Source organism: Anolis carolinensis, chromosome 2 (assembly GCF_035594765.1).
Source record: "Anolis carolinensis isolate JA03-04 chromosome 2, rAnoCar3.1.pri, whole genome shotgun sequence".
NCBI classification, from domain to species: domain Eukaryota; kingdom Metazoa; phylum Chordata; class Lepidosauria; order Squamata; family Dactyloidae; genus Anolis; species Anolis carolinensis.
This window is the reverse complement of record NC_085842.1, coordinates 98,339,238-98,358,588: the sequence shown is the minus strand read 5'-3', so window position 1 is coordinate 98,358,588 and position 19,351 is coordinate 98,339,238. Positions and strand designations below refer to the sequence as shown.

The following is a 19,351-nucleotide window of genomic DNA, read 5'->3' as shown; positions in this document are numbered from 1 at the left end:
TTCTGATTATGAAAACTAGCCATGCACTGGTTTTGTTTTTGAAGATCGTTGAAATCTCTGGTGGACACGTTTGGAAAAGTTGCTTTCTCAGATATAAAATATTGGATTATTTCACCTGGCATTCAATCTCCTTATGAGGGATACTAAAGTGCTGATCTATGACTGTATATTATTGCATGCAAATAGCAAACTCTAAATTGCCCAAAAAGTGTGAGAATTGTCCATAAAGGAAATACATCAGTTTGGGGGCCTGATAGGTATTGTACTGACATCATTTTATTTGTTTAAAAACCTTATTTAAGAAAAGGTTTCTATAAAATTGTACACCACATGTGTATATTGAAGCTCCTGTCTGAACTGGAGCCTCTAGAGCAGGGGTCCCCAAACTAAGGCCCGGGGGCCGGATGCGGCCCTCCAAGGTCATTTACCTGGCCCCCGCCTTCAGTTTTATAATATAATATATTGTATATACATATAATATTGATAATAATATTATAATGTAATACAATATAACACTAATAATAATACCACATAATAATATTAATTATATATTCTATATTACATATAATATTACTCATAATATTACAGTATAGTGGTATAGTTCAATAAAGTAATATATAATGCTAATATTGTGCTATGCTAATAATATAATATATTGTATGTACATATAATTTGTAAGCCACTCTGAGTCCCCTTTGGGGTGAGAAGGGTGTGATACAAATGTAGTAAATAAATGCAGTAAATAAATAAATAATAAATAAATAAATTTTAGACTTAGGCTCACCCAAAGTCTGAAATGACTTGAAGGCACACAACAACAACAACAACAACAACCCTAATTAACTTGACTATCTCATTGGCCAGAAGCAGGGCCACACTTCCCATTGAAATCCTGATAAATGTATGTTTGTTAAAATTGTTTTTATTTTTAAATATTGTATTGTTCTTTCATTGTTCTTGTTATTGTTGATGTTTTTGCACTACAAATAAGACATGTGCAGTGTGCATCGGAATTTGTTTGTATTTTTTTTTTCAAATGATAATCCGGCCCCTCAACAGTCTGAAGGATAGTGGACTGGCCCTCGGTTTAAAAAGTTTGAGGACCCCTGCTCTAGAGCATAACGTGGGCTGAGAAAGATGGTCTTTATATGGCTTGAATCAAAACAAACGGCTTGAAAACACACACATTTGTAAAACATAGGGCTAAAACCAATGTAACCACAAAATCAGGATTATAGGAAGTAAATTGTGAATTAAATTACAAGGTCACTATGTATCTAATTGTATACAAAACATGGATAGAAACAAATATCTGAACATCAAATTATATGCAAACAATATAGGGAGTAATCAGTGTGTTACAAATATATTGCATGAAATACTGAAACAAACTGAATAAACACAAGATTTCCAGATTGTTTCAGTGTATCTTTTTTGGTAAACTTCCTGTTACACAGCTGTCTTAAAACATTTTACAGATTGAGTATCCCTTATCTTAAAACCTGGGATCAGATGCGTTTTGGATTTCAGATTTCAGAATACCTGGATTTCCATATGCGTACATCTTCGAGATGGGACCCAAGTCTAAACACAGAATTCATTTAAGTTGTATATATACCTTCTATACATAGCCTGAAGGTAATTTTATACATTTTAATATCTTTGTGCATGAAACAAGGTTTGTATACATAAACCATTGGAAAGTAGAAGTACCGCTTTCAGTCACCCACATAGACAATTTTGGATTTTGATGTATTTTGGAATTCCAGATAAAGAATGCTCAACCTGTATTGTTCATATGTTGTTTTGAATTGATTCTGACTGCTTCCTCATTGTGTTATTTTTCTATTAGGGTCATATCTGAGATTCTTTAGGCTAGTAAAGAAGGCTTAGCAAACTTGATAGCATTTCTTCTCTACTATCCTTCTTTTTTCTAGGTGAAAACACCTGTAACAGGAAATAGACAAACTGATTTTCTGCAGCTTGCTGCTCAAAAAACAAATTCCTTCCCAGGTAAAGGGGTGGCTGTTGCTTCCGTCCAGGCAAAAGGACGACAAAGTAAAGCATCTTTGAATAAGCCACTCTCCCCAGTTGTGGCAAAAGCAGGACAGAATAAAGTCCCTTCCAGTAAACAGGGGCTGGCTGCCCAGTCTCCTGCTCAACAAGGACCGAAGAAGACGCAGGTGGCAACTGCAAAGGTGACAGTGGTCTCTGAAAGTGGCAGTAGCAGCAGCTCATCTGAGGCTGAGGAAGAAAATACACCCTCAGTAGTAAAAACACCACCAACACCTAAGACAGGTAAGAAGATACCAGTTGGCTTGACAGATGTTGAGTGCTTAGTTTTGAATGAATGTTTTGGTCCTCAAACTCTCAGCTTGACTTGCATAGAGATCAGCCATGTGCTATCTTCCAAATAAAGCTACTGGCCTATTATTTTCACTTCTTCTTTTTAGACAATACCAGAATAATAGTATTGGTAGAAGAAAGAAGTAAAGGGTCTGAACTGCACAAACGGTACTTATAGGTGTGAATGTGTGTGTGCAGAGCACAATAGCATTAGCAGTTACAGTGAAGAAGTATGCTGCATTGTCTGAAATGCTTCGTGTGACAGATCTTGATTACCTTACAAGGTTGGTAAGTGACCCACCTTGCAGGACTGGTGTGCAGCCATTTTGTAGGCAGGGCTGATGAGCAGCCATTTTGCATGCCTTACTTGCAACAGCTCAGCAGAGCAAGGGGAAGGAGCAGTCAAGCATCTATTACCATAGGTGCAGTCTGATTGTCTGAATGCAAATGAGAAGTTGCTTAGCAGCTGGAGATGGGCGGAGTCAAAGTGACAATTGAGCCAGGCAGCCAGAGCATTCTTTTTCCGTTAAAGTTTGAAAGTCAGTCAGGAGTTGGTCTTGGAAACTCAGAAAAAGAAGCCTCTTTAAGGAAATATAGGTAAAGTCTTCAAGTAAGGGAAGGCTGAGACCTATATTTGTGAACTCTATAGTCTAGAGCACTGTTTATATCCCAGGAGAAGTGGATTTTAAAGTAAATTGTCCTGTTTGTGTTTCCTTGGTGAAGGAACATATTTACACAGAAACGAAGTTATATGAACATCATTTGAAGAGAAAAGCATAAGCCTTTAATGAAACCGCTGAGCATCTTTACTGTTCAATGTTAATGAAACCATCTTGCATATTTACTGTTCAAGCTACAAATAAACAACCATTTCTTGTTTTCTCCTCACATAAAGTGTCATGTGTGTCTCTCTCAATATCCTAATCTAAAAGAGGCTCCTGAATAAAGCATTGGTGACAGCATTGATAGAGTAGTGAGTTTAAATCCTCTACATATTGGTGGCAGCAGAAATAGAAGCCTCTATATTGTTGAAACCTGCCAATCTTCCATACTTTGCCTTTCTGTTTAATAGCAATGCAGATGCATTTCTCTGTGTGGGCGCATTTGATTTATTTATATAAAAATTAATGTGATTATTTCTGCTGCATGTTAAGAGTCCTAAAGATAATTCATTGCTTTGCTTGTTACAAAGCTAGGCACACCCCTGCTCCAGTTGGTCATTATATTAGCCATTGGATAAGATTAACAAGAGCCTGATACTTCTAAACCTCTGGACTTTTTGCCCATTATGTTTTAAATTAAGTGACCTGCATGCTGTTTAGCAGTGCATGACTGGTTGTTGGACTCCCTGCTTCTATTTCAAAATAAGACACCATCCAAGTGTTGTATAGCACAGCAGCAGGAAGTGGTGGCAGCCACACCTCCTAGAGTATGCCATGAGGTTCATAACTATTTCTTAACCCTCCCTGAAGACTCATGAGTTAAAAACATAGCCTCTTTCACAGAGAATGAAGAACAATCTTTAACAGTCCATGCCATTACTTTGCACAAAAGAAGAATAAGAAATCTGTTAGCAAGAGAAATTACTTGCTATAGATTTTTTATTTTATTTCTCGTGTCAGAAGAATATAGATAATGATATTACATTAGCTTTGCCCGGCCACGCGTTACTGTGGCTTATGGGAATCATTTGTTGGCCAGGTGGAATAGCAGTGAATAGCCTTGCAGCCTCAAAGTCTGGCCGTTTTCTGGAGTAGCTGGAGTACCACCCTCAATCAAAGAAGCCTGGCTACTTCCTTAGTAGGGGAATCTTTGGCCATCTTGAACTGCGCTGAATAGTCTTGCAGCTTAAAAGCCTGGCCGCTTTCTACATAGGGCATCCTTGCTAGGCCAGGTTGAATGGGACGGAGTAGCCTCATGGCTTCAGAGCTTGGGGGTTTTCTATCTAGGGGAAATCGTGGTTGGCCAGGTTGAATAGCACTGAATAGCCTTGCTGCTTACAAGCTTGGCCACATTCTACTTTGCGAAATCCTTGGTTGGCCAGTTTGAATAGCAATTAATAGTCTCAGTGTGGCAGGTATGAATGCTGCAATTAGCCACCTTGATTAGCATTTAATGGCCTTGCAGCTTCAAAGCCTGTTTGCTTCCTGCCTGGGAGAATCCTTTGTTGGGAAGTGTTAGCTGGCCCTGATTGTTTCCTTTCTGGAATTCCCAATTTCCCTGCTTTCATAGTGTTGCTCTTTATTTACTGTCCTGGTTTTAGAGATTATATTGTTCTGTATTATTATACCACAGTAATTATTTCATATTACAGTAGAGGGTCGCTTATCCAACGTTCTGCCGTGGTTTATATGTTGGATAAGTGAGACTCTACTGTATATTTATAATCTTATATTATCTGCTTAGAACTGGATTATATGAGGCTCCTTCTACACAGCTGTATAAAATGCACACTGAAGTGGATTATATGGCAGTGTGGACTCAAGATAAACCAGTTCAAAGCAGATAATAGATTCTAAATGGATAATATAGCTGTGTGGAAGGGCCTTGAGTCTACACTGCCATATAATCCAATTCAAATCAGATAATCTGTATTTTCTAGGCAGTGTGGAAGAGGCCTGATTGAAGTGGCTCTTGACGCCATTAAATGGCTGAGTGGGTTGCTAGGAGACAAAGTGGGCAAAGCCTAGCCTTCTAACTGGCAGCAATGGGAAAAAACAATTATTCCTCTCCCTCTAATTAGGACTTTATTTTTCTTGTTTTTTTATGTCTAAACACAGCGGGGATGATCATGTCCTTTGTGGCCAAGTTTCATGGGTTTTGGGTGTTCAGTTTCTCTGTTTACTTTAAGGCAGAAATGGTCAGAACATTTTTATAGATATAGATAGATGTGGCACATTGATTCCAAACTCTGAATTTGCATGAAGCAGAAATGTGGCTTCTGTAATCTACTGCCTCTAAAAATGCAATGTAAGATCCAGTGAACACTTAAAATGGACTTTATGTATTGATAGTCAAAAGGCAGAGATTTACAGGTGACAACAAAATTAGCTTACAGAATTGATGCCCAGAAGTCAGAATGAGAGGAAACCCTTGCTGCAGTCTCTGTCTAAACAACCTCTTACGTTGTGTTCCTGAAATAATTCTACAATTAGAAATGTAGCAAGAGCAGGCTGAAACCTGCTGTTGCCTTTGTCTTAATTGCTCTACTTTACAAGTGGCAAATCCAAGCTAATTGTGTGTGCTTTCCCTGATTGTTTTTGCTAATGGAGTAAGGGCCTTTTCTTTCAATAAATAGCAAGAGCCTTCTATCTTGACAGATCGCTTCACAAGCCGAACTGTCACATCGGTCAGATCACTATATTACAAACATGAATAACTGTACTCCATGTTTTAGATCTGAAAAAAGCAGAAAGCAGCAGTGAGGACTCAAGTGAGGACTCAGACTCTGAAGATGGAGGAGGAGTTGCAGCAGCAAAAACAAAAGCAGCAACTGTCCAGGTAATGCCACCTGAATCTGCTGTGTGCTACATGATTTTTCATCTCTGATGGTTGACTGGAAAGCTGTTAGTGGAATCTAGTTCTGCTTTGCTGCCTTGAAAGTTGTTGTATTGGCATTGAGCCATTGAGAAAACACATAAACCAATGAACTATGCTTTTTGAGGTTGACGGAGAAGTACTTAGAGTAGTAGGAATTCACCAAGCCATGCCTCTTTTGCTTTGTTACTTCCCATTGTGCACCGAGCCCCACTTTCTCTGTTGGAATATGACCTCAAGATTCTTTGCTTGTTGCAATTCTCTCTCATACCAAGAAATAGTTCCTAAAGATTAAGACAGGAGTGAGGATCCTTTTTTGAAGGTCATGGAAGGCTTGGATCCCTGAGAAAAATGAGTGGGATGCACTTCCATGGCATCAGAGTCAAAAACCCTTTCCTCTCTGTGTTTTTCTTCTCCCATTACTTCCAATCCAACTCAGCCAGCATTGAACCGTAGAACAATGGCTGGGATTTGCCTGTGTACTTGCCAGGTATAAAGAGGTCCAGCTTCTTGACAGTACGGGCAGAAAAAATACATTCAGGAAGTGGTAGCCATTACTTCCCTTCACTTTGCCTTCTCTTAAGGCAGTGGTTCCCAACCTTTGGGCCTCCAGGTGTTTTGGACTTCAGTTCCCACAGTTCCTAACAGCCGGTAAACTGGCTGAGGTTTCTGGGGGTTGAAGTCCAAAACAACTGGAGGCCCAAAGGTTGGGAACCTCTGCCTTAAGGGAAGGCTGAGTGGGTAAATACACAGTGTGGGGCATCGCTTCCCCAAGATAACTGGAACCCCTTTGGAGAATAACAGCTACCACTTCTGTCTCACCTGGGCCTTTCCTGAGGAAAGAAGCATGCATTACATGCTTTGTGCTTACATGGGTTTTGGCTGTACATTTCCCACTAGTACTCTGAGAGTTGCCCCCACGCCTCTAGCATTTATTTTGCTCTGCTCTGCAGGGTCGATACTATAAAAATACTATTCAACTCATCTGTTGATAGAGATGAAGAATTGTCACTTGAGAAAACTCAGTTTGACTGTTCTCAGCAGTATTTTTTCTAAGAGGAATGGACATTAGAGAGCTGTTTATGAGACAATAGAAGAGAGTAGGTTTCAAGAAGTCTAAATTTGGTCATGGAAATTAAAAATTGTCAAAGAAAAAAAAACTAGAATCATTAACTGATCATGAAATCAGTCTTAAGAGAGTAGATAGGTCAACTTGCTTTTTTTTCCTCAGTGGATTTTGGCATCCCATTTTGGAGAAGGCTGTCGCTGGGTTCACCTTTAAGCATTCCCCTTACAGGTGGACAACAAAATTATCCTTCATGGTGCACTGCTGTTTTCAACCAGTTTTGGCTGCCTTGTGAACCTCACAATTTTCCTCCTTCCATTGATACCTTCTGTTTTTTTTCTTCTTTTCTTTTATACTTCATTCTAGCCAAAACCAAGTGTACAGAGCCCTCTGGGGGAAACCACATTAGCCAAAAACTTACCAACCTCTACTGTACCTTCCAAAGGGCATTCAGTAAAAGTATCTACAGCCAAGACACCAGAGAACCAAATCAGAACAGAAATTGGAAATACAGCTCAAAGCACGAAACCAGCAGAGAGTTCAGAGACTAGTGACTCCTCAGAGAGTGGTGAGGATGAGGAGCCCAGGCCACTAACCCAGGTAAGACACTTTGGATACAGTTGTCCTCTATACTGGTTCCTGCAATCCAGAACCAGAAGGCTCGAACTGTAAGCAAAGGGATAATTTGAAAATGGTATACATTGAGACATTCCCCTGAAGAATGTGATGTGTAACCATAACACCTTTTCCCCATAATGCCAGTTTTTAAGACCCAAATGCACCAGTACTCTTTAATTGTGCAGTCCTATTTTTATGATGTTATAGTATAAAATATCCTCTCAATCAGCATAAAATGTTTTAAGGGAATTGAAACCTTCCTACTATTTTAAAAAAGTATTCTAAAATATAGAGATGGTCTGGGAGCAGATGATTATATGATTGAGCAAATGAACTGGTTGAATGTATTCATTAATTTCATATGTAATTCTTTTAATCTCTTCACAACAGACAAAATCACCTAGAAAAACACCTCAGGCAGCCACAGCAGTAGTGAAGAATGCACCATTAAGTACACCATCCAGCAAAGTCTCTGTTTCAAGTCCAATGAAACAAACTCCAAAACCATCTGCGGCAAAGTTGCGAACCCCATCAAAGAAAGCAGAGAGCTCAGAGAGCAGCGAGTCCTCATCTGAGAGTGAAGAAGAAACTCATCCAATTCCAGTGAGCCAGAAGGTTAGAAATTCTTGCTTTTATTTGAAATAATGGGACTGCCATGCCCTGGTCACTGCAGAAAACTTTTCATCAAACTGCTTACCTGTGGTAAGTGTGAGGGATTTGTGGCCCTACAGATATGTCTGGATTTTATGTCCTGTTTCTCCTATCCGTCATAATTAACAGTAAGGAATAGTGTGAATTGCAGAAAGAACCTGTGTAGTTACACAACTAGGCCATGATGATGCATACTTGGACTTCCAAATTTGTTGGTGTACATCTTTCAGAATATCCCTCTGGTTGTGCTGACTGTGCTTCTTGAGGTCCAAAACACCTGGAATGTCACAAAGGACTCAATCCAGGACGAGAGTAATATGTTAGCTTGTTAGTAGACAACTTTACTAATTTTGTGTTTTCATAGCAAAGAAGGGCTGTAATTGATTAACCAAACAGCAGTTTTGTTCATTAAAAACATACGATTAGCTACATCTGATACCCAATACTGGAAACACTATCCAGATACTGGCCTTTTGTTGGTGTTTTTTTTCCTTTTACAAAATTTAAAATGTATCCTTGTTTTAGTTATTGACTCAATAGTTGGTTTCTTGTGGAGAGCCAATTGGTTTCCAGGGAATATAAAAAATGAAGGCATGTATTTTGTCCTCCCTATTCTTCATGTATCTTAAATTGGTCCTCCTTACTCATTTGAGTAGGTGTATATGTTTTCTTTCTTTTAATAATGTATGTGGCCATCATGGGATATAAGCTCAGAGCACAGCAGTTCAGTTTGCAGTGTGTGTTTGTGTGTGTTTTGTTTCAATGCTGCCTAATGGATAGGCATATGGTAAATACCATCTATGGGTTGCATGTGAGTCCCTGGCGTCCCCCTGTGCGGCCTTCCTCCCTGCATCCACTATGTTTCCACTTCCATTTTTAACTTTAAAAGGGCCCTTGTGCTTTGTAACAGTGCCATCATGTTTTTGATTCCACCAGAACTGCTTTAAAACTTGTTTTTTTTTTCTCCAACGTAGAAGTGACTTAGTGGTGTCAAGGGCCTTGGCGTGTTGAGCCCTCCCAAGCTTCATGGGAGGAATGTGGAACTTCTCAAGTTCTGGAAAATGTTCTCTCATGCACTTAAGCCTCATTTTTGAGAGTAAAGAGAAGACTTTGAAGTAGGGATAGTGACTCCTGGCTTTTCTCCTTCCCCTCTAAATGCAGCATGTGCTACATTCTGCTTAACCAACTGGATTAGTTTTATGATACTTGCTAATTTTCTTCCAATCCTGTAGGCATTACTGACAATTTGGCATGCTTCCTGTCATGCAATCTAATTGGCACGTGTTCCTTTGTGAAGAATTTTGAGATAGGATCTTGTACAGCTTGTGCAAGGCATTTTCAGCCCTTCAAAGTTATTCTTCTGCCTTTCTTCTCCAATGTACCTTCCAGATAACTAAAGGGAAAATGTTAAAACTGTGTGTATGTGTTTATAATATAAAGAGTGGCAATGTTATAACCCACTTTTTAAAAGAGGTAACCACACTTTCCATAGACCGAGAGAAACAAGATCTGCTACTGGGCAATATCTGTATTAGAACTAAACAAAAAAGTGAACACGCTTTTTCCTTCTCTAAAATTCTTCTGTGGGGTAGGAACTTTTTTAGTTTGTGTGTGTGTCAGGAGCGATTTGGGAAATTGCAAGTCACTTCTGGTGTGAGAGAATTGGCTGTCTGCAAGAACGTTGCCCAGGGGACGCCCGGATGTTTGATATTTTACCATCCTGTGGGAGGCTTCTTTCATGTCCCTGCACGGGGAGCTAGAGCTGACAGAGGGAGCTCTTAGGATTTGAACCGTCAACCTGTCTGTCAGCAGTCCTGCCAGCTTCCCCCCCCCCTTTTTTTTTTTTTACTGCTAGTAGAATTATAATAAGGAACACCTTTTACATTTGGTAATTTCCAACTTATGTCAAGTCCTTATGCAGGTGCACTTTAATCTGAATAATTCTGAGCATGGAAAAGGGGACTTGTGCATTTAGCCCCTTTTTCTTCCCTTCTCATATTTTCAAAGGTAAATAGTTCTGATCACAAAGCATACTTCTTTTGGCAGCAAACTTTCACAATCTGCTGCACAAAATCCTGTTCCATTATTTTGTATTTAATCTTGCTACACAACTTGAGATAACAGAGCAAAATTCTGGTATTACCATCCCATCAGCCCAGGTATCAACCTGTTTAATGTATGAAAGTTGTTCTTTTTTAAAACTGCTGTCTTTTTTCTTTTTGCCCAAGGCCTTAGTTTGTTCCCCAGAGTTTTTAAAAATGCAGCAGGCCAGATGCTGGGCTCTTTGAAAAGGCTCCTTTGATTCTGCTTCATTTGAGGCCTTTGAATTTTTATGTAATTCAGCCAACCATAGCTTGTACTGCTTGCTGCTTGGCTTCCTTTTGTATTTTGTAGAAATAGTGTTACATTACTTGCTCTTCTCTTTCTCATTTACAATACGAGCTTTTTTCTACGTGTCTTCGCACATGTTTAGGCTCTGTATGGAAGTAAATGTGTTTCTTAGCTCTGACAAATCAAAAGGATTTGGAATCAGGAAGTATTTGTCTTGCATCAATTGAGAATCAATTGAGTTATTTTGAGAGATTAACTAATTTAAATGTCTTGGCATTCATAAGGGTTCAGTGCTGCGTCAATTCAGAGTATGCCTTTGTCATATTTCAGTTTGGCAAAAATTGCTCTCCTTACCAGTCTTTTCTGTTTAATTTTTCTGAAAAATCAGAGTGCTCTCATTTTCTCAGAGTTAATTTCTGTTGAATGGGTATGGGCCTTCAGTATCTTTGAGTGCAGTATGTGATTCTCCAGATACTGTTGGATTTCAAGCCTCATCAGCTCTAGCCAGCATAGCCAGTGGTGAGAAATTTAGGGAGTAGCAGCCCAACAACATTCAGAAAGCAAGATGCTCAGTAGGATGCTCTCATACCCAGTTCGATAGAAGCTGTCTCATCCTGTGGAAAGGGCAGGACTAGGAAGCAACGAAGCTACCTATAATGAATGAACTTTTTTGCACCTGCTTTTTCAAGAAAATTATGTCCCAAAATCATAGTTCGGAGAAGGAACAATTCTGCCCCACTGGTACATAAACATATGTTTATTTTTAAAGGAGCATTTTGATAGATTTTTTCAAGTACTCTTATCAAGTTGAAACCTTTTTTAAAATCAAGGGAAACCAATGAGAGTAAACAGTAATATAAGTAATATGGCAAGTCATTTTTTAAACATTCAAATGAGCAGAAAGGTCTTTATTTCGCAAATCATTCTTTAAAGGTTAATTTCCAAGCTCTGGGGTACAGCAAATATAACAGGCTCTACATTACGAAGAAGGTTCGAAATTACCTTATGCACCAACAACACAGCAGAGGGGGATTCGAAAGTTTGTGGTAGAAATAAAATATAGTAGACCCACCACTTTTATGGGTTGAGGGGTATAGAACCCTCTGAAAATGGGAAAAAAGTTAATTAAAAGAAATACATATAAAAGCTCTCTAAAAATCTCTGCGACATCCAGGATGACTTTATGGTTAATTTCTGGCAGAGGTTCACTGGAAAGTTATGTTGGAGTACCAAGAAATTCCTAGACAGAACATACTCATACTCAATAAATTGACAGTAGAGGTGGGTGTAAGCAGGGACTACATTTCTATGCAGAAAGTTCTGGTATCCAAAGTCCCTTTCACCCTAAATAATAATGGTACTTTAGGTGCAATTGCAATATTATGGAAAATCTTGGTTTTATATTTAATTCTGAGGTATTGGGGCTCTCTGGCTGAGAATGTTAACCTCCCCCCCCCCCCCCCCATTAAACTGCAAATCCCAAAATTGCACAGGAGGTTGCCATGTTAGTTAATCATAATACAATGATTTTGTGATGTGAAAGAATCCCAGGCAGAACGGAAGAGGATTCTGACCTGAAGGTGTGAAATTGGAAATGACATTGTGATCACTTCTGGTTCCCATTTCTGCATGTTTTCCTGTTTTTTGTGGTGGAGTGGGTTTAAAAACCGTGATTAAATTACATTTCCTTCTGCTGAGAGTGCAATTGGAGACAGAAAATGTGTGTGTGTGTGTGTGTGCGCGCACGAATGTGTTTAAATGGAGAGGGCCTGAGGGCTCTACCCAAACTTGATCGTCATATGGCTCCAGGGCCACAGGATTTCCTCCCTTTTCCTAAAATGCCATAAAGGAATCATTTTTCCATGTTTAATCCTATACTCGTGTTTCACTTTCGGAGAATGTAAATGTCTGCCTTATGTCCGTTCCATAAATGAATGACTGTGAACATCAGCCTTTACCTACTTTTTCATGTTAGAAATGTGTCTTTTTGAATCTTTAGAATAGCCGATGTAGGTTGTGGGATGGAGAAGTTTCAGTAAGATAATAGTAAGATTCATTTGGACAATGAAACCACATGATTTACTGTTGGTGGATTTAATGTACCTTTTCTTGGGTGCAGAGATTGCAAACCCCGCCGCATCCTGCTGGAGCTAAACAAATTCAGGCTGATAAAGGAAAGGAAGCAGTGAATGAGAGCAGCAGCTCATCTGACAGTGAAGATGAAACAGTTCCAATGGCTCTCAAATCACCCCCTCGACCCGGTAAGTGGCCTCTCATTTTCATTGGTGTCTTTACTTCTTTTTAATCTTTCTCTGCTAGAGCAGCATGCAGTCATGGGAGTGTGGGAGGAATAAATAGGCTCCTCAAGGATGTGCAGAGTGCATTCTTAAAAGCCAAAATATGGAAGCAAATACCAATTATTCTGAGGAGGACATGAGAGGTTTATCACTGTTTCCAGTTACATATTCATGCCATATTTTCCTTCCTTCCAAATTGGCTGAAGAAATGTTCTAAGGGGACAGGACCCATCAGAATCGCTTTCAAGGCGCCTCAGAAATGGAGTATATCCCAGTGAGATCAGGTCCCTAGAAAAGGTGCACCTTGGGGACTCTTTGTATGAAAAATAATGATGAAGGAATGGCTAAGAGCATACAGTATTAAGTGTATGAGCATCTTCCTTCCATTTTAATTAATGGACTTTTCATTCATCTTTCAGCAACCAAGGCAAGTACTCCAGCTCAGCCTGCCGGTGCCACGAAACCTGTATCAGGATCACTCCAGAAAGCCCAGCAGAGCGAAGACAGTAGCCAGGATTCCAGCGATGAGTCTGACTCTGAAGAAGACACAGTATACACTCAGGTAAACGCAGAGTGATGCTGGGCCACAATATCTCCTTGTAGAACTGCTGCTGTTCAAAAATCTACGAAGACTCGCTATTTAAATAAAAAGTCTGTAGGCAAACCTATCACAGGGGTTTTTGGGGCTGAGAGGGTGTAACTCACCCAAGGTCACCCAGTGGGCTTCCACTGCTGAGTGGGGAGTCAAACACCGGGCTCCGGAACCCTAATCCAGTGTTAAAACGGTTACGCCACATCTCGGAACTATGCATACTGGTTTTATTTCTTAAATTACACTAAAATCATTCTTGTTTTGAAAACTGTACTAAAATGAGATAATAAGGAGGCTGAAACCAATCTCCCCTGATTGTTTGATGAAGAAATACCAGCTTCTGCAGAAGGGTGGGGGCCTTGTGAAACAATGTTCTATGAACCTGGTAGACATCTATGATCTACTGGGGAGGGCCTTCTCTCTGTCAAAGCTACCTGCTGAAGTGCATTTGGTGGAAAAGGTGAGAGGGCCTTTTCGGTGGCTGCTCCTAGACTGTGGAACCTGCTCTAAAATGCTTGCAGAGCAGACATGACCTAGAATAGGGCCTCCCCAGATGATCTTAATCTCCAAAATGGCTCATAGGGGAGGGATATGTTCGGACAGGTAAACTGGGCCAGAACCCAGTATTCACTTTGTATTAAATTGTACTCACTTTGTATTAAATGGTGACCAAAGTGTGTGGTTGTTAGCCGCCTTGAGTTTCCACAGGGAGAAAGGTGGGTATAAATAAAGTAAATAAATAAATAACATTGTGCACCAGACATGTTTTGTTGGTGAAGTTCCTTATTCAGGAATATGTGAACATAGTCGTTGGCCCTTAAATTGAAGGAGAGCAAAGTGCAAACTGTGGGCAGCATGCATCCCTCCAAAGTTCCATAAAGATCATGAAATTGTGAAAATATATACATTTGCCACCTAGTAGCCCCAAATCCCCACTAAGGCGTGCAAGAAGCATTTTTACATTTACAAATTGTGACTTGGAACATTTGCTCAGCTCTTGTGTTAGTCTCTGAGAATGCAAGTAGCTGTATATAGCTCTTATTGGATTGGACTTTTTTATTGTATTGTTGTATAGCTTCTCCTCTGTGCCTGACCCCACTCATCCCTGTTCCCTGTTAAATTGGTAGACTTGGTAGGTTTCCAACAAAGTTCCTAGATATTATCCTTGCTCAGAAGGTGGTGTTCCTTGTAAAAAAAAAAAAGATATAATTCATACAAGAACCCATGCAGGAGTTGTCCAAGCAGTTCTACTTGTATAGGAAAAAAATGGCTTTTATTGTCCACAGCTGTTACATTTAGCACTATTGTTTTTTAGTATAAACATAATTTATAAATCACAGTAATATATTATGAATATAAATATATACTGAATTCATAAATATTTAGTTTATACAATTGCATCAGATGGAGTGTATAAAAAACATTGAAAAATCTTAAGGTTGAGAAAGGCATGTAGCTCACACACTCAATAATTTATTCTGCTATAGTGAGTGTACAGAAAAGGGTTTTTCTAAATGTGAAAGAGCTTTTCCTAGTCATGGATAGAGACCAGAGGGAAGGGCCAACTTCGCTTCTTGCATGAAGGAATTATTGGGAAAAGTCACTATGAAAGCCTCTTGTGTCCTCACCAAGCATGACTGACAGTGATCACACTGAAGGAAACACCTGCCTCAGCTATTTATAACTAGGGCAGGATCATAGAACCTCCTGTCTTTTGGCTAGTTCAGGTCATTCTCTAATCTCAATATAACCTACAAACAGATCCAAAGTGTCCAACTTGAAAGGGCATGCTACTTGAAAGTTGGTGCACTGGAAGTAGTATGCCAACTCTACCAGCAGAGATCTAGCCATCATAAAGCACTTAGCACTGCCCACTTTCAGCCCATGAAAAGGAAGATCATTCTGTCATCAGAACAACATAGTCTCAGCTATGAAAAGTGTTCTATAACTGTAGTCATCAAGCTCAGCATCCTAAACTGAGGTTAAATTAAGATCATTGCCAGCTCCGAACATGCTAATCATTGTTTGGACTTAATTGGAAACTAACGTTTTACAATAACTTTGTGGCTTAATACAACAACTGTAAACAGAAAAGACGGTTCAAGAAAAGACCCTTTTTATTTGTTTTGTGGGGGGACAGGTTTTGTATATATTGGCTTGGCTAGCCTGGCTTGTCTGCACACAGACATTGTCTTTGGGTTTCATATATATGGTCTGCTTACCATTACAAAGGTCTGACATGGTGGAGTTATACCGCTGTTGTCTTTCCACATTCCTTAGTTCTACTCAGGGCCTTCAAAACTGAATTAGCAATATATGTCACTAAGTTCTTTTTTTTTACTTTTACTATATTACTGATTGTTCCTCTTGAATCAGGAATGTATGGTGCTCTTCCCCCTGCCCCTGTTGATATTTATTAGGGTTAGAGCCTCTGTTCTTGTGACAGTCTAATTATGTAATAATCTGCTTGTCCTAGAAACCATCTCAGGTGTCACAGAAACCTGTTTCCACTCCCGTGAAAGCTGTGACTGCAAAGAGTGCAAGTGTCACAGTAAACAAACCAGGAAATTCTCAGCCAGGAGGAAAAGGGACAGCAAGCCCTGCAAAGCCAGTGGCTGTCTGTCTTCAGAAAGCATCCGGGAGCTCTGAAACAGACAGCTCTGATTCTTCAGATTCCAAGACAGCTGCAAAAACAACAAAACAGGTAAGAGGCAAGCAGCACCAATAGCACAGAAGCAGAAACACCGTGTTGCAGGCTTGGACATATTACATGTTTTTCATTACAGCTTTTTTACTACAAGTTGTAAACCAGAAAAGTCACTTTTCTAGGCTCTGAGTCTAATAGTGATTCAAACATCAAACATGAAACTGCCTTAACATTATGTAGACATTACTCATGTTCTGCATGTTGAAAAAGTGGTGGTATTAACATAGTGTCAGTGGTGACGTATTGTTAAACAGTTCTAGTCTCACCCTTTCACTCTGTTTCTTCTCTCTGGCATGGATTTCCCCATCTTCTTTCCTTTTCATATCACATTCTGCTAAGAATCTGTATTGTTATTTGAGCCTTCAAACTATTTCCAACTTATGGTGACTCCAAGGCAAACCTGTCATAAGGCTTTCTTGGAAAGAGGGGTTTGCCTTTGCTTCCCTCTGAGGCTGAGAAAATGTGGCATGCCCAGTGGATTTCTGTGGCTGAGCAGGGATTCAAATTCTAGTCTTTAGAGTCATCGTCCAACATTCAAACTACTATAACACACTGGCTTCTCTCAGTAAGATTATGTGTTGTATTAACACTGAAAAAACGGTTAGTTTCACATATGTCAAATCTGTATATCTCAGTAAGTATAATATTATCTAAACCAGTGGTTCTCAACCTGTGGGTTCCCAGGTGTTTTGGCCTACAACTCCCAGAAATCCCAGCTAGTTTATCAGCTGTTAACATTTCTGGGAGTTGAAGGCCAAAACATATGGGGACCCACAGGTTGAGAACCATTGATCTAAACTAAACCAAATGGGTTTCCTTACCTAGCCCTTGTGAAGCAGTTGATTGAGGCAAACTGAAGGTTTGCATTGTGCATTATGTGCATGCAAGAACATTCAATGGCAGTAGAAACAAGAACTCTTGATACTGTTATTCTTCACTGCAAGATCATCATTTATTTCTAAGAATGATTGGTTTAAAATTTCCTCACCGTTGCTACCACCCTTTTTCATTCTAATGTCAATTTCTGGTTCCTTATTCTTCCTGTTCCAGCCCCCAATTCATCCTTTTTTTAAGCAGGTGGCAAGTAAAGCCATTGCTGCTTCACCAAAAGGCCCACAGGTCAGTTCCAGTCCAAGTCTGGCCCCAGTAACAAAAAGGAAAGTGGAGCAAAACTCTTCCAAAAAGGCCAGACTGAGCCAAGGCCAAGCTCTTCCTGTTAAACCTTCTGGACCCCTCGAAAGCAAGGAGAGCTCAGGAAGCAGCACTTCCTCAGACAGCGAGGAAGAAGAGGAGAAAAAGGCAGCAAAACCATCAGCAACAGCCAAACAAATTCCACAGCCTGGTAAGAGAGACAAAGCTCAACCTTGGTGAAATTTCCAGTTGTATTTCAGTCCTGGCAAACACAAGTCCCGACCTCAGAAGCCCATGTGAAATCATGAATACGTGCAATGCACAAGGCTGTTTCTAAGGCAGAGCAGGAAGGCAGCTTACTTGTGGCATGTTTCCGTGATAAACCACAAGGCTTTTTTTAAAGCTATCTAAAGATTGTTCGAAACTCTCAATGCAACATCCTGTTACTTAAAAAAAGATTCTCCACTCCCAGCATGGTTTCACTATCCAAAGTTTAGATTTAAGCAATGAGGGATAGGCATCCTGTGTGTACCTAGATCCGCACTTCAAGTGCCCTAATATTCTGCCCTTGTTTTGAAAGTAGGAAACGAGGCAGTGCCTTGATTCAAGGTTAGGCTCTGTAATCTCCCTCTCCATGTTTGTCATTGGAAATGTACTTTTGATACATAGGCACAGCCGAACTTCCACTGGAAGAAATTGTATCTTGGTTGCATCTTGTCTTGTGGGGACATGGTATGAGATCACCAGAGAGGAACTTCAGATCTCTTTCGCACACTCTTTTATTTCCCTTTCATGATAAGAGTCAAATGTGTAAAGCTGCCATCAGATAAAAACAAAACATGCTTAGAAAATGAGATGTAAACGTTACAGTACCTCGATGGGGCTGCTTGTGGAGGTTCTAGGAAATCTTTACCATAGTCTGTATGTTTCCTGTTTGTATACATGATATCTGTTGTCCTAAGGATTCCTTTGTTGGTTCTTGTTGGTATATTACAATAGCATAAGTGCAAATTGTGTTATCATCACCCACTTTTTTTAATTGTTTAGAGGTCAGGCTTTTTACCAATCCTCCAACCCACCTTTTGGTGATGCAGTCCCCTCCCAACACAGCACATGTTGCTGAAGGGGGCTTTCTTTGAGTTTTGGCGGGGGGGGGGGGGGGGGTAAGATTGCTTGACCTAGGAACGTATTAGATTCACACCTCTTGATGGAGGATCTGAGCCCTTGTCTTTTAAAAAAGGAGAGTACAGAATATCATAATTCCTTTGCAGAGCCAGAGCAGCTACATCTTTGCAGTTGCTATCATGTCAATTTTATCAGCCTTTCTTAATAAAAGGTGTGTCATGTGGAAGTTTTTCTCTTTTGGTAGGCATAGCCCAAAAAAGAGGGATAAAAAAAAAAGACAGCTCATCTGAAGAGTCCAGTGATGAAGACCAGAAGCCTTCACAGGTATTGCTTTCATGTTTATATGCTGAGAGAAAAGCCAAAAGCTCTCTCATTCATTCCCTTACAGATCTATTTGATGCATTGCTCTGCTGTGCTTTGAGTGTTTTCAACAAAAGAATTCTCTCTGTGATCTGCTGTAAATTTAGCCATACTACACAACGATAATAGTTTTATAGCACTAGCAATTTTGATTGTGCTCTGTATAATCCCAGCTTGTGTAGTTTGGGATACATGCTCAGAATTCTCTCCTAGAGAGCTCTCCTGAGCTATGGCAGAAAATTCACTCTGCCAGTGAAAATTCACTCTTCACTCTGAGCATTCACTCTCCTGAGCTATGGCAGAAAATTCTAAGTTTCTCTCAGCAAACTACAAATTAAAGTGGTATCAAACTGCTATGACAGTGTGACTATACTGGGATGAAGAGGTTTGGTGTTTTACTTCATTGGTGAGAACCACATTTCCTTAGAGAATGCCACATGCCAGCAGTGGGCAGATCCAAAGCCAAAAAAAGTCAACCTCCCCCATTGTTTGTCTTTTTCTCCAATTGTCATCCCCCCCCATAACTTCCCACTTCAGATCAACCATTTGTTATCCACCCATAACCCTAAAGCCAGGATTTCCAATCTTGT

The 19,351-nt window shown here is 39.9% G+C and overlaps 1 protein-coding gene across 3 annotated transcripts in view; it reads left to right on the top strand.

Moving 5' to 3' along the window:
- tcof1 (treacle ribosome biogenesis factor 1) overlaps positions 1-19,351 on the top strand; it is a 46,527-nt gene that overhangs the window by 12,598 nt on the left and 14,578 nt on the right. For 2 of the 3 annotated variants that reach the window (XM_008104821.3, XM_008104820.3), the window contains exons 5-13: positions 1,938-2,298; positions 5,744-5,847; positions 7,316-7,549; positions 7,958-8,182; positions 12,669-12,810; positions 13,266-13,408; positions 15,915-16,142; positions 17,196-17,487; positions 18,646-18,725. In XM_008104821.3, the coding sequence (XP_008103028.2) occupies positions 1,938-2,298; positions 5,744-5,847; positions 7,316-7,549; positions 7,958-8,182; positions 12,669-12,810; positions 13,266-13,408; positions 15,915-16,142; positions 17,196-17,487; positions 18,646-18,725 (1,809 nt within the window). The remainder of the gene's footprint in view (positions 1-1,937; positions 2,299-5,743; positions 5,848-7,315; positions 7,550-7,957; positions 8,183-12,668; positions 12,811-13,265; positions 13,409-15,914; positions 16,143-17,195; positions 17,488-18,645; positions 18,726-19,351) is intronic. The other variant, XM_008104823.3, reaches the window with a different exon arrangement.